Source organism: Pristiophorus japonicus, chromosome 3, assembly GCF_044704955.1.
Source record: "Pristiophorus japonicus isolate sPriJap1 chromosome 3, sPriJap1.hap1, whole genome shotgun sequence".
NCBI classification, from domain to species: Eukaryota; Metazoa; Chordata; class Chondrichthyes; family Pristiophoridae; genus Pristiophorus; species Pristiophorus japonicus.
In genome coordinates, this window is record NC_091979.1 from 310805011 (window position 1) to 310820365 (window position 15355).

The 15355-nt window shown below is 47.7% G+C and overlaps 1 protein-coding gene across 1 annotated transcript in view; it reads left to right on the plus strand.

The window, feature by feature from the left end:
• The window catches only part of pcdh15b (protocadherin-related 15b), a 1866923-nt gene that overhangs the window by 1225466 nt on the left and 626102 nt on the right, over window positions 1-15355 (plus strand). Inside the window, exon 17 of the mRNA XM_070875055.1 lies at window positions 2061-2193. Coding sequence (XP_070731156.1) covers window positions 2061-2193 — 133 coding nt within the window. The remainder of the gene's footprint in view (window positions 1-2060; window positions 2194-15355) is intronic.

Genomic DNA, 15355 nt, shown 5'->3' on the forward strand with positions numbered 1-15355 from the left:
ACTTAATACCGCACTTCTGACCCCATTATGACTGACTTCCGGTCTGACGCAAAGTAGAGAAAATCGATCGGCAGGCCGCCTCATAGCACCCAGCGGTAAAATCCACATTGCTGCCCGGAGGGCCAGGGATGGCCTCACCATAGCCTCATTTACTTCACTTGATGCTGTACATCCTGGCTGCCACATGATTTGCCAGGTTGGCACTACCCCACACCAGCACCATAAGCACCCCTACAATGCCCAAGCCATTCCTTTCAGACTCATCATTGCAGGGGGTAACGCTTATGTCTCACCATTCACTACAACTCACTAAACCACTACCAAAGGAACACACAAATCTGTCCCAGAAGACAAAGTTTTGAAAATAAAGATTTCAATGTTTGACAACACATTAAAAGAAACTTTACAGAAACAGTGGATAAAAGACCCAAATGCCCATCCTTGTGTGTTGTTGGTTGGTATGATTGCACAAGGATGAGGGTGAGTGTGAAGGGTGGCTAGTGAGATGGGGACGTGATAATGTAGATAGAGAGAGAGAGTGGGATGGGTGGAGGTACAAGGTCAGTTGGTGTGAGTAAGGATGTGCAGGAGTAGGGTAAGGAATGCAGAGTGATGGGGATGTGATGAGTAGCACAGCAGGATGAGGTTGAGTGTGGCTTCGCAGTAATATTTTGTGATCGACTGAGATCATTGAAATCATTTGTGCCACTGCAGCCAGGTCCTCCTGATGACATCCCTGCTTGTGTCCTCCTGTGCAATGTACAACCAGGCTGCGTTGGTGTCCTGGGGAGGTCTCTTCTCATTGGAAGGGAAGAGAATCTCCCTGCGTGCTCTGACTCCCTCCATAAGCAGATGGAGGGATTCATGGGAGAGCCTGGATGCACCCCTGCACCTTTGTGCAGTGCTTGTCAAAATAAAGTTGGCATAGTCCTTTAAGGAAACCGGCTGATGACATGTCATCAAATAATGTCATCAGGACCCGCTTCCTTTGAACTGGCCAGGAATCTCGCACGGGGCTTAATAAGCCCAATCAGAGGCAATTCATGGGGGAAGCTGGCATGAGGACAGCAGCGGGATTAGAACCCGCCCCGACATCGCCCGCCACTCTCCCGACCCTGCAGGCAAAATCGCGGCCTAATTATCAATCTTCATAATGCACTTTTGGATGTCTCCTAAAGCAAATGTGTTGATGTGGGGTGAAATATGCAAAGGAAAATGAAATTTCGAATCAAAACGAGCAAAAATGTCTGTACTCAGAGTAATAATGGTTTGGAATAATTTAACAAGCAAAGCACTCCAAGTTTAGTCCCAGTATGAAGCAGTTTCAATTTTGCACTGATACTAAACTTGTAAAATGTAAATCACGGGTGAAAGGCTGAACTGATTCCAGTGAGTGTTACTCAGCTCTGTTATGGTGTCGGGTCGGCCTCTGACTCTGGATTGAGGCTAAATTCCCATTGTAATTGCAACATCAGTACAACATGAAAACACTTCTCACTGACACTATGGTGTGAATGCACCTTTAAGTCCATGATGGTAATTTATATAGAAAAACAGGAGTTTTGATGGATGAAATTACCTTTTGTCCCTGATGAGTTTTCTTGTCTTTCTTGGCAATGCAGTCATTCTGTATTTTTGAGGGGGCAGTAGAACGGATTCATTTATGTTTTTTGGCACTTCCTGTAATGCTTCAATTTCAAACAATCAAAGCAGTTTTGATGCAATCTCGGTGGAAAATTTTGTTTTGCTTTACTTCGTTTCACCAAAGTCTTCCAATGCATTATTCCTTTGTTTTTTTTATTGAACATTATAAAATTGTAGAATTACAACAGCCTTTTGGCATGCACTTAATGTGTTAATATGGCATTCCTTGGTGTACTGGTTAAGTGGCAGCATTAGCCTATTTAAAATAAAATTTGACACCTGCTTTAAAATTGATGACAAAGGCATGTCACACAAAATGTTGAGCATTAAGCTACTATCATCAACAATGATTTCTAGAATTTAAATTTGAAATGTACTTCATACTGATTTTGATACTGCAATTCTACTCTTTGCAGAAGTTCTATTACCACTGTCTATATTGAAGTTCTTCCTCCAAACAACCAGAGCCCTCCAAGATTTCCACAAATGCATTACAACTTCGAAGTGAGTGAAGCTATGAGAACAGGAGCAATTTTACTGAATTTGAAGGTAAATATAAGTTTCTAAGTTACTTTCTTTTGTCTCGTTTGCCATCGCTGTTTAATTTTTTTGTTTTTCGCCGAAAACGGTAGTTTTACGCCAAAATTACCGTTTTCGCTGCGCTACCGTTTTTAGGCCATACTTTCGGCCTTTGTGTCTGTGGTAAAGTCAGCATTGCACGAGGATTTGCAGGACAAACCGTGAGTTTCGCCAACTTTAGTCTGGAACTGGTAGCACAGCAAGAGAGGCCTCTGGATGGGGGATGGGGGGGGGGGGAAATTACAAAAAACAAACATTCAGAAAAACCCCTCACCTCCTAAATCGCTGAAAAATAATTTAAAAATTAAAAACTTTAACTTAGCTTGTTGCCGGTCCTCATACTTACCGCTTCTGGCAGGGCTGCACCGACAGGTTTGACCCTGTCGGTATTCTGGGCATGGCGTAAGGGTCAGGAGAGTGCCGAAAGTGCGAGGCAAACGCAATCTGCATCATTGGCCGTCGGCGCACTCCTCCCCGCCGGCACGTGGAAGTGTCGCCGCAAAGAGGTGCCCGAGGATCCCGCCGACTGGGCTTTCGCCACGGCGGGTCAAATCGCGGCGCAAAGTCGGCGAAAATCCAGCCCAATGGCCGTGAAATTGCCCAACATAGCGTCGGCTGTTAAAGGGGTTTCGGCCAAAAACTTGCTTCCAGCACGCCCCGCGGCGGTCGTTAATTTGGTCAGGTCGGCAGCGTGGCTGTTGTCTGCACGCGCTAGAAAAATGCTAATGAAGCAGATCGTGCATTGTTGATCTGTGACATCGCTGCTCAATTCAACACTCTCTCAAAAAACATGACCAGCTAAATGTGCATTCAGCTGCACACGGGACATCCCACCAGCGGTATTTAAAGGGATCCTTCACAACCCGACAGCTGACTTGCCTTTTTGATTTCTACTGGCTCTGTGTCGGTTTGCGCAACTATTTGGAGCTTTCTTACGGTTATTTTAAGTTGGTGAGGTGACGGGGGACAGGTGCAGCAAGCGGAGAAGGCCTTGCAGGCCCCCCTTGTGCTCAAGTATGGAAGGGAAGTGAAGTCGAAGCAGCAAAGAAGAGGACAAGCTGCTCACAGAGGGAGGAGGGGCAGGAGGGCTGTCAGCAGGAGTCCTTGACCACCTTCAGGGAGCAGTTCTCCCACCTGCGCTGAAGCCAGGGGCAGTGCATTCAGAGGCTCCGCCTCAGCAAGGAGATGGTCACAGAGTTCTGCCACCTCCTGGAACCAGACCTGCAGCCTCAGAGTACAGCGGCGACGGCACTGCCAGTGACCCTCACGGTCAATTCTTTCACCGCCTGATCCTTCCACACACCGAGCACAGCATGATGGTGAATGCCCGGTATCCTGGCAGCAGTCATGATGCCTTCATTCTGCGCCGGCAATCTTCCAGCCACCACTTCGAACCCACGGGTGGCTGCTCAGGGATGAGGGCTATCCACTCTACCCATGGCTGATGACACACCCCTTCGCAACCCCACCCCTCGTGGTCATCACTCAGGTGGAATGAGAGCCATGCTTCCACGAGGAACCTCATCGAACAGACCACTGGGGTTCTGAAGCAACGCTTCTGCTGCCCTGACTGCTTGGGATGAACCCTCCATTAGTGCCCATGTCCTATCTCGTGGTGGTCTGCTGCATCCTCCACAACTTTGCCATCATGGGGTTGCGGCCCTTGCTACCACAGCTTCCACAACCACCTGACGAGGAGGATGACTTCTTTGCAGCACCGGATCCAGATACTGGGGGCAATACACGTGGCACTGACCGTGTCTGCTGTATCCTTCCACTGCCTTCTGGTGTGCTGCCTGGAAGGCCTCCCTGCTCCCCCTGCGGGTAGAGGACCTGTCGTCTTCTGTGCAACCCCCAGGACCAAGTCCTCCAGTCCTGCATCTGAGAATGTTCCTTACCCTCTCTCTCCCCTGTTGAACCTTGGGTGCATGCAGAGTGGTAATGAAGTGATTCTGCAACCAAACACCTCCCCTTTAAGTAGTGCAGAGAGCAGAGTGTTGGCCAGTAGACTACAGCCGGTATTAGCCCCCTCCCCTTCTCGAGTGCTAAGCCAACCAGCAGTGCGTTTAGTGCTGAGCTCAGCGCTCCAATCATATAAATGTGCAGGCAGCATAAACTTTGCTTGCTGCTTGCGCCACCTTGATAGCACGATCTGCCCATGCACTTCGAGCCGCCCGCGCCCCTTTTTGAGCTCAATCGAATTTGTAGACAATTATTTTATTGCTTCTTTCTCAGCATTTGAAATTCATTGTACCATCGTAGGCAGTCCCTCGGAATCGAGGAAGACTTGCTTCCACTCCTAAAGTGAGTTCTTTGGTGGCTTTACAGTCCAATACGAGAGCCACAGATCCTGTCACAGGTGGGGCAGACATTCGTCGGGGGAAGGGGGGTGGGACTGATTTACCACGCGCTCCTTCCGCTGCCTGCGCCTGACCTCTTCACGCTGGCAGCGTTGAGACTCGAAGAGCTCAACGCCCTCCCGGATGCACTTTCTCCACCTTGGGCTGTCTTCGGCCAGGGTTTCCCAGGTGTCAGTGGTGATGTCGCACCTCACCAGGGAGGCTTTGAGGGTGTCCTTGTAACGTTTCTGCTGCCCACCTTTGGCTTGTTTACCGTGAAGGAGCTCCGTGCAGAGCAATTGCTTAGAGAGTCTCGCGTCTGGCATGCAGACTAAATGGTCTGCCCAGTGAAGCTGATCGAGTGTGGTTAGTGCTTCAATGCTGGGGATGTTAGCCTGGGCGAGGACACTGATGTTGGTGCGTCTGTCCTTCCGGGGGCTTTGCAGGATCTTGCAGAGACATCGTTGGTGCTTTATCTCCAGCGACTTGATGTGTCTTCTTTACATCGTCCATGCCTCTGATCCATACAGGAGGGCGGGTGTTACTACAGCCCTGTAGACCATGAGCTTGGTGGTAAATTTGAGGGCCTGGTCTTCGAACACTCTTTTCCTCAGGCGGCCGAAGGCTGCACTGGCGCACTGGAGACGATGTTGAATCTCTGCATCAATGTCTGCCTTTGTTGACAAGAGGCTCTCGAGGTATGGGGAGCCATACCTCATTGTACCATTGAAACATCATTGCCATAAATTTGGAAGTCCATAAAAGCTTTTTATACATATAAAAAAGCAAATTTAATTAAATTAAAGTATAATTTCTGTCAGTGTTTGTGACAATAAATTCTGAATAATGGATTTTCATGTGGCATATATGTTGAAATGAATCATTTTCATGATAGCCACGCAGAAATGCATAATCTAAATTTCAGTGCAGGTGAAAATATGCTCATTATTATAAGGCTTTCGGGCAAAACAAGTTTTGGTATACAATATAAATTTATCTCATTTTACACATCTTTTGTATTTTTATTCAGAAATTGTGATTACTTTACAACTTCACACACACATAGATTTTGGATTATTTATTTGTCACTGGGCACGTTTAGATGTTTACCTTTGTTACTTTATTTGAATACTAAATAGCAGATAAATAGAAGTGCATCTTAATGTGGTTGAATGACTAAGTTTCCCATCTCCTTGTCTGGTTGTTCACTCAGACTGAAACCAGTATTGTATATGTAATGACTCAAGAGTCTGGTTACTGTAAATTCACTCAGGTGCAACCTGATCCATCTTTATTCCAGCCCGAGAGTGCCGGCTTGATAAAGACACACAGCTTATACACAGGTGACCAAACATACATGCCACATGCATACAGCCCGATGACCTCCGACCGTGGCGCCCTCTGGTGTCTGGTGACCCCCAAGCATTAATACATAACAGTATAATATTAGTGTCTTGTTTGATCCTTACCTGTGCTTCACAGTGTATCATTAGTATTGCTCTCTTTCATATCAATAATGTCACTCCATATGCCCCGATCTCATCTCATTGCTATTGAAACCTCCATCTTTGACTTCATCACCTCAAGGCTCAATTTCTCCAGATTTCCCTTACTGGCCTCTCCATCTCTACCATTTACAATTTCCAACTTATCCAGAACTCTGGGACCCATATCCTATCCTGCATAATGCAGCTCAATCTGCAATTCCTATCTTCAGTGAGCACCAATGGTTTCCTGTCCTCCAAATCCTTAGGGGGAGAAGTTCGGCTCTCGTTCGCGCCTGTGGGGATGTTAACTGGGCGCGAAGGGGTTACCGACTGGGCGCGGCGAATTCACCGACGCCCGTGAACTTCCCTGGCAGTTTTGCGCTGGTGCTAACACTTACCGCCTCGGTGTCTCGCGCCCCGTGTTGGTCGTGATGTCACCCGGTGCGCAGCACCCCGATATGGCCCCGGATCAGAGATTCACTCTCGCCCCTCCTGCCTCAGCACCTGCCGTTGTTGGAGGCGATATGCAGTCGGATGGCCGCTGCAGTAGCCGTATTTAAAGGCATCAACATCCAATTTATTTGTTGTCAGCAAAGAATGCTGCATTGTCAGGTTGAGATAGACAAACAGCTGTTTTCAGCAATTTAAGTGTTTTTCAGTTTCAGGAGTCTTCGACTTCGACCTCAAAAATTATTCAGTATCATTCAGGTGAGATTTAAAAGAGGAACATTTCCATACGTTAATGGGGGCTGTACTGGCATTCGACCTCATCCTCCAGCCTCAACATCGGAGGCAGAGAGAAAGATTACAAAATGTAACCAGAGGGAGGAAGGCCAACAGGGCTCTCAACAGGAGGCCTTACCCTCCCAGCGTATTCCGGGAGCACTTCACCGACATCAATTTCATTGAGGAACAGTATCTTAGAAGCCTTCACTTCACCAAGGAGTTGGTCACAGAGCTCTGCCACCTTCTGCAACCAGACATCCAGCCTCAGTACAGTTTGAATCTCCTTATTTAAGGAGGGATTTACTTGGATTGGAGGCAATTCAGAGAAGGTTTACAAGGTTGATTTCTGAGATGAACGGGTTGACATATGAAGAAAGGTTGGGCCTATACTCATTGGAGTTTAGAAGAATGAGAGATGATCTAATTGAAACGTATAAGATTCTGGGGGGGCTCGACAGGGTAGATGCAGAGATGATGTTTCCCCTCGTTGGGGAATCTAGAACGAGGGGGCATAGTTACAGAATAAGGGGTCGCCCACTTAAAACGGAGATGAGGAGGAATTTCTTCTCTCAGAGGGTTGTGAATCTTTGGAATTCTCTAACCCGGGGAGCTGTGGAGGCTGGGTCATTGAATACATTTAAGGTAGAGATAGACAGATTTTTGAGCGATAAGGGAGCCAAGGGTTATGGGGAGCGGACAGGAACGTGGAGCTGAGGCCAAGATCAGATCAGCCATGATCTTATTGAATGGCGGAGCAGGCTTGAGGGGCCAAATGGCCTACGCCTGCTTCTATTTCTTAGGTTCTTTTATTCTTATGTTCTCAGACTAGGGTGACCACGGCTCTCTCAGTGCTCACTGTCGTCCTCAATTTCTATGCCAACGGATCCTTCCTGCGCCATCCAGCTCTGTTCCAGCCATCATATCAAGCTCACAGCTAGCTGCTGGGAGACACGGGCTATCTGCTCTCCACCTGTCTCATGACTCCCCTCTGCAAGCCCAACACTTGTGCTCAGCACTCACTATGATGACAGCCATGCTGCCACCATGAACATCATTGAGCAGACCATTGGAGTGCTCAAGCAAAGGTTCCATTGCCATGAGCACTCGGGAGGAGCCCTCCAGTACTCGGCTGAGCGCGTGTCCCTTTTCGGCGTCGTCTGCTGCATGCTGCACAACTTGGGCATCATGAGGGCGTAGCCGCACCATCTCAGGAGGAGGAGGAGGAGGAGGAGGAAGAAGAGGGAGGTGAGGAGGACAAGGAGGAGGAGAAGGAACAGGAGCACGAACAGCAGCGAGGGAGGAGGCAGCCTCTCGATCGGCCTTGTGGAAGGGCGGTCCATGACCACCTCATCAGACTGCGGTTCCAATGAATTTGAGGCCACATCCCGGATGCTGAGCCCAAGTTTCCCCAGGAGTTGCTCTTTTTTTTGGAGCAACTAGATTTTTTTAGTGTAACTTTAAAAATCGCAATTCCCTGCCATTTAAGTTGCTTAGTGAGTTAGTTACGCCTGTTTTGGCCATTTTAGCAACTTTAGCCAGCTAAAACTTAGTTAGGCCAGAGTAAGTGGCCACTTATGTACGTTCTGAAAAACACTGCAGTGAATTAAGAGATGAGCGCAGGTAGCCTCCAAATGACAGCGTTATGAAAGGAATGCTATATTTTTTTTTAAATCCCAAGCAGCGAGACTGGACAGGGTATAGGTGGTATCAGCCTGATGAAACTGAGTATATTTTTAGTAAAGATAGCTAGATATTAAAGTGCTGGAAAATCTTTGAAGATTCTTTTTTCCCTCCCCCCCCCGCCCCTCCGCCGGATCAAAAACTCTTCCCCTCTCCCCCGATCCAAACTCTTCCCCCCCCTCCAGCCTGTCTCTTATAGTCCTCAGCGCGGGAAGGCAGTGGCCAGCCTGTGCAGCAGGCCACTCAGCCCAGGATAGGGACAGTGAGCGTCGGCCCCTCCCACACAGCCTGCATCATACACTCTCTGATTCAGGGGGCTCGGAGCTACTGCGCATGCGCGCGCACTCTAGCGCGCATGTGCAGAGGTCCTGGCAGTTTTTAGCACCGGGATCTGGTTCCTCCCCCGAATCCAGTTGCCATGCTACGCCACCATTGTGGAGAGGCTGGGGAGCAGCCAAGCGCGGCCCGAAGATTTTTGCTGCCCTTGGAGTTCTACAAAAGCCGCGTACCTCTGGTGAGTGCACCAGAAATCTGTAGTGGCCAAATTTGGGCCCAAAGTCCCCATCATTTCATCAATTACTCATTTAATATCACAGCGCAAAGCATTAATAAATGTATCCAAATTTAGTAACCACATATATAAACAAAAATATTAACTGATCACCCTAGTGCAAACCCTTACTTCCCCTCTTTGCAGTGCCTTTTCTTAATCTACTGCTCTCATGTAGTGTCTCCCCAGTAGCTGCAGCAGGGCTGGTGGAAGGCTGCTGAGTGTTGGCGCCAGAGACTACAGATGACCTTGCAGGATGACCTTGCAGGATGCCCTCGACCAGCTCTGGGCCTGGAAGACCCGGCTGTACACTGCACCACCTCGGGCTGGGCAGCGGCAGTGTGGGCTGGTTGGTGGCATTGAGCCTCAGACTGCTCTCATGCCGTCTCAGCTCAATGCCACGCAAGCTCTGACTGCTGCCATCATCGCTGGGTCCACCACATATCCACCGGGGATCTCACGGTGACAAATGCAATGGCAGAGTGGCAGTGGTGGGATCAGGAAAGCTGTCATCCTGAGAGAAGGGAGTGGGTTCCTGCTCCACAGACCCACTGCCACTCCTCTGGGCCAGCACCTCAGCATCCCTGGAGCACAGATTGGTGGTCTGCTGCGACACCGTGAGATCCCCGGTGGACTGTGGTAGGCCCACCGACGATGGCAGCAGTCAGAGCAAGCGTGACATCGAGCTGAGACTGCATGAGAGCAGCCTGAAACGCGATGCCACCTACTAGTGACTGCATTACAGCACTAAGACGTTGCGTGGCTTCCGCTTGTGCTGTGATTGATGCTGCCACATCGCCCATGACACGCGTCATGAGCTCTGGGTCCCCAGGGTCTCTCTGGGAGTCCACCATCCTCTGCAGAGTGGAAATGATGGGCTTTATGATGTGCGCAGAGCTCTGTGCAATGTTGGCGGTGGACTCCTCCACGCTCCTTACCATTGCGGAGAGGCTCTCGGGCACCCTTGCCATTGCACCCATCATCTCCGCGTGCATGGCCATCACCCTCCTTGTGAACGCCTCCCCATCGAGGTCCTCAACTGAGTCCTGTTCAGCAGAATTCGCACGCAAACCTGCTCTCTGGGGAGCTGGCTTCCAAGCTATCCTTTCTCCCTGGCCTTGCTGCAGCCCACTCATCCCTTATGTATCACCCTGTGCATACCCCTCGACTAAACTTGCCTCTACAGATCGCGTAGTGCCAGTATCTGTGGGTTAAAGATGCAGTGATGCGATGCTTTGCTCTTCCTCCTCTTCTCACACTCACTGGGGGACTCAGAGACAGGCTGGTCATGTGTTTGTTGATTACTTGAAAGCTTAAAGGCACAAGACTTACGTTGAGGTGAGGGTAGGGGGGGCAGAAATGAAACAAGGAATGTAGACGTTATCAGGAGCTGGAAAGTGAGAAAGGCTTCTGGTATGAGGGGGAAGTGGGATGAGAGAAGGAGAGGGGATGAAGATACCGTTGTTGCCCCCAAAGGCGTCAACATTGCCGACGGTCACGGCGCCCAGCACCTGCGGCCCAATGAGTCGCAACACTCGCTCCTCCAGTTCTGTCAGCTGCTGGAGCTGCATATCACCCCCGCCTGTTCGCTGCCGCTCCCTCCTATTGTGGGCTATCTTGGCCTGCAAGAGAAACAAACGTGTGTGAGTGAGAGTACAAATATGTGTTTGGGAGATATGCATGCCATAGTTGAAGAGCTGTAATTGTCGGCAAGGCGTGAGATGTGGATGTGAGTTTTAGTACTGTGAGATGCTAAGTGGGCGAGTGGTGGGGGGTGTGGTGGTCTGTGCAGTGTGCACAGACTGAGGTTCAGATGCTGGTATGTAGGACCTGTTGAAGCATCTGCTCACCCTGACCACCCAAGTGAGGGCGTTGAATTTCTTGCGGCACGGCTGTTAGGCTCCTCATGACCACAGTGCAGGCTGAGACTTCCTGGGCCATTTCCCTCGACATTGCCCTGAAGACCTGGTGCAATGGCCTCCTTCCAGTGGCTGGGAACAGCACTGCCCTCCTTCGTTCCACTCCCGTGACCAATGCCTCCAAAGCCTGGTCGCTGGAACGGCGAGCTCTCTCCCTGCGAGTAGGATCAGCCACGAGAATTACCGGGTTCAATTTGCTTGCAGGTTGCCTTCAGAGCCAGAACTGTTGATAATGAGGATCTGCACAATGATGGAACCTTCCTTTTAAGAGCTGGAAGGAGCCAGTGTGAATGATCGTTCCCGATTACATTGCACCTGAAGTTCATTATTGCTCTGCTGGTAAAGCCCCTAGTGAGGTAATTAGCACCTGATTTAGCGCTCCAGTTCTTTCTTGCAGCATTAGCCTTCCGCGAGAGGTGGGCACCGGAGGGACTGGAGTGCATCATCACGCCCGGCAACCAAATTTTAATTTGATTTTACGTTTTAAAGTTAATTTGTTTTAATTGCCGGTGCTTTTAGTGTCCCCTTCCCTTTTATAGGGGGCACTGGGGAAAAATTGTGATTTTAGTGCAAAAAAAAAAAAAAGAAAAACACAAAAAAAAACAAAAAAAGGGGGGGAAAAAAAAGGGCCTTGTAAATGTCTGGAGTGTCACCCAGGTCGGGTGGCACCGTTTAATGTTTTATGTTTTGCAGGTGAACTCCAAAAAGAGTTTCTTGCAGCATTAACAACCAATTTAGTGAAAGCTCAGAATCATTAGCACCTGCCGCTACTTTTTCAATATTTCAAAAATAATTTCTAGCCCCTAGTCTCAGGTAAGGATGCTATTCTGCATCCTCAGGCCTATGTCCCAACAAACCCTTTGCTCTTTGGTCTCTGGTCTGATGTCTTCCTCTGCTTTCATCATTCTGCCATACAGCATGGAGATTTCAGGCCAACACGCCTGCATCCTGGAGTTTTGTTCTTAAATCACTTCCCTTGCTGCGTCTCTCTTCATCAGCAAAAACCTCTAAATTTATCTTTTTGAAGGTGGCTTCTGGCAACTTGCCTCAGCTTTCTCCTACATCCTACTGAGGATTATATACTTTTACTCTTAGCAGTAAGACCATAGAAGTGTTGTTAAGATTCCATTTTTGCACCCCAAGTGAATCATGGAATAAAAGATTTGAACTTGCGAGATATCTATTATAGCCCGGATTTTGTGGTCAGTGGTGAACAAATGGCACCGCCGTTCAATATACTTGCACTTGCCCCCAGAATTTCTGTGATCTTTTGCACTGGAAGTTGTGGGGACTGGAATTCCATTTCAACCCGGTGCCCTCTACAGGGGATCTGGGACCTGTGTGAAAGGACAAGCAACTGTGAATCTCCTTAAGCAATCAGATTGAAGAATCCGTACTGAGGCATGCAAAGTTTAAACCAGGAAGTGCAAGATAGAATATTGAATTCAATGCCAAATCATGTACAAAAAGCAAAATAGAGGGAAGGAAAGATCAGATTAAGAGAGAGGGAAAAGAGAAAGTATGAAAAATTTAAATAAAAGATATTTTTTGCTTTTAAAATCTCCACAATAATTAAAATCTGAAGGAATGAGACTCCACACTTATAAAAGTAAATTTCAGTGCTAGAGAGGTTGTTTGGTAGTAACTAAGACTTACACACCGTTAAAAATGTATTTACACTGGAATGGACAAGCCCAAACTTTTTCTGGCAAGTTTGGTGGGTAAGTACCGCAACTTCACATGTTCCATGTGTTTCAATGCCAGTATCTCGGCAAGATACCAGTACAGTACAGCTGCAAGGGGAGCAGGGCAACTTGGATAGCAACTTCCTGATTTCCATGTTGCACATGTGTAGTTACTGGAAGGTGCTGTCTAATTTAATCTTCAGTAGCGGTGCAGATAACCTCTCTGTTATTTCTACAGCAAAATATATTACACGTTTGATATATAGCACACACTTTTCACTTATTGCAGAAAGGTCATGTCATGCTATTTCTGTCCCAACAGGGAATGAGTTTTAAAATACAAGGTAATATATAATCATCAAGACACTTGCCTTTCAATCCTTCCACAGTTAAGTGGTGCCGTGGGATTGTGCACTATGGTAATGCCCACTTTACAAACATGGCATGATCTCCTCCTTCTCCTTGATAGGTCATTGCTTCCCCCTTTGATTCCCCTATCCCTGAGCTGAGATACTGGTAGTTTGGTTTTGAAGGCATGTTGCATTTACAACATATTTTCTGACTGTACCAACAATATCTTCTCTACCATAGAGGAAAAAGAGTAATGAGATGTACTAAATTATCATCCCGGCTTATGCATTATAGCTAAGTGTAAATTTACTATTAAAAATCTTACAATTATCTGAATAAATTATGTTATGTCACAAATAGAAAATTCTCATTTAAATATTGAATTAATAATTAGATTAGGAAGATTGTATAACTTATTCCCACTTCCATCTCTCAACCGATATTGATTTTCAATGAACTTCTCTGGGAGCTGTCTTTCACATGTCAACTGTTCAGTAGGGGAGAAAAGATTTTTCTTATAATCCCTAGCCTTGCTTCTGGCCTGTGAGCATTGTACTTATTTCCTGTAGTCCTATACTTAATATCCAAGGTATACAGGTTATTTGATTCCAGCTCCCCGGTGCTCTTCATTATTTTCTGCATAGTAATACAGAAAAGTTACAACAAGCCTGAATTCAACACAACCGTTTGTCATGCCACATTTCCATTTATCATAAATACATAAGAAATAGGAGCAGGAGTAGGCCATTTGGCCCCTTGAGCCTGCTCCACCATTTAATAAGATCATGGCTGATCTGATCTTGGGCTCAGCTCCTCTTAACCCTTCACTCCCTGATCATTCAAAAACCTGTCTCTCTCCACTTTAAATATATTTAATGACCCAGCCTCCACAGCACTCTGGGGCAGAGAATTCCACAGATTTATGATCCTCTGAGAGAAGAAATTCCTCCTCGTCTCAGTTCGAAATGAGTGACCCCTTATTCTTAAACTCTGCCCCCTAGTTCTAGATTCCCCCACGAGTGGAAACATCCTCTCTGCACCTACCTTATCGAGCTCCCTCATTATCTTATATGTTTCAATAAGGTTACCTCTCATTCTTCTAAACTCCAGTGAGCATAGGCCCAACCCCTGTTCAACCTTTCTTCATATGTCAACCCCTTCATCTCAGGAATCAACCGAGTGAACCTTCTCTGGACCAAGACCTAGCTCTGTCAAGCCCGTGTGGTGGCTGGTGTGCAACGGCCACCCCACGTTAAAAAAATCCACGCACAGGCATCTTCCACCCTGCAAGATGTAGTTCGGGATCTGGAATGCTAGGTCCTTCATTGAAACACCTGTGAACTCATTCCTTTTTGGCGTGAAAGCAAGTCATCCTTGCTTCGAGGGTCTGCCTATGATGATGATGTTGATCTATTATGGAATATGAAATGAGTGACAAGACATTTCATATTCAGCATGTGACAGACCACCATAACGCCAATGTTATAAACTGTGCTCCTGATGGGAAAATGAAGAAACCAGGTGGAACAGAACATACATAAGAACATAAGAATTAGGAACAGGAGTAGGCCATCTAGCCCCTCGAGCCTGCTCCGCCATTCAACAAGATCATGGCTGATCTGGCCGTGGACTCAGCTCCACTCACCCACCCACTCCCCATAACCCTTAATTCCCTTATTGGTTAAAAATATATCTATCTGTGACTTGAATACATTCAATGAGCTAGCCTCAACTGCTTCCTTGGGCAGAGAATTCCACAGATTCACAACCCTCTGGGAGAAGAAATTCCTTCTCAACTGGGTTTTAAATTGGCTCCCCCGTATTTTGAGGCTGTGCCCCCTAGTTCTAGTCTCCCCGACCAGTGGAAACAACCTCTCCGCTTCTATCTTGTCTATCCCTTTCATTATTTTAAATGTTTCTATAAGATCATCCTTCATCCTTCTGAACTCCAACGAGTAAAGACCCAGTCTACTCAATCTATCATCATAAGGTAACTCCCTCATCTCCGGAATCAGCCTAGTGAATCGTCTCTGTACCCCCTCCAAAGCTAGTATATCCTTCCTTAAGTAAGGTGACCAAAACTGCACGCAGTATTCCAGGTGCGGCCTCACCAATACCCTATACAGTTGCAGCAGGACCTCCCTGCTTTTGTACTCCATCCCTCTCGCAATGAAGGCCAACATTCCATTTGCCTTCCTGATTACCTGCTGCACCTGCAAACTAACTTTTTGGGATTCATGCACAAGGCGAAACAGCTCTGGGCCCTGACTCCGTTAGGTGCATCAAGGAGGCTCAAGCACGTGGGGAGATCCCGTCCGAACTGACCCCCGTCCGGACGGATTTCCTCATCGGCGCCAAACTCCGGAACCTCCCTCGGGGGCCGGCGCCTCACAAC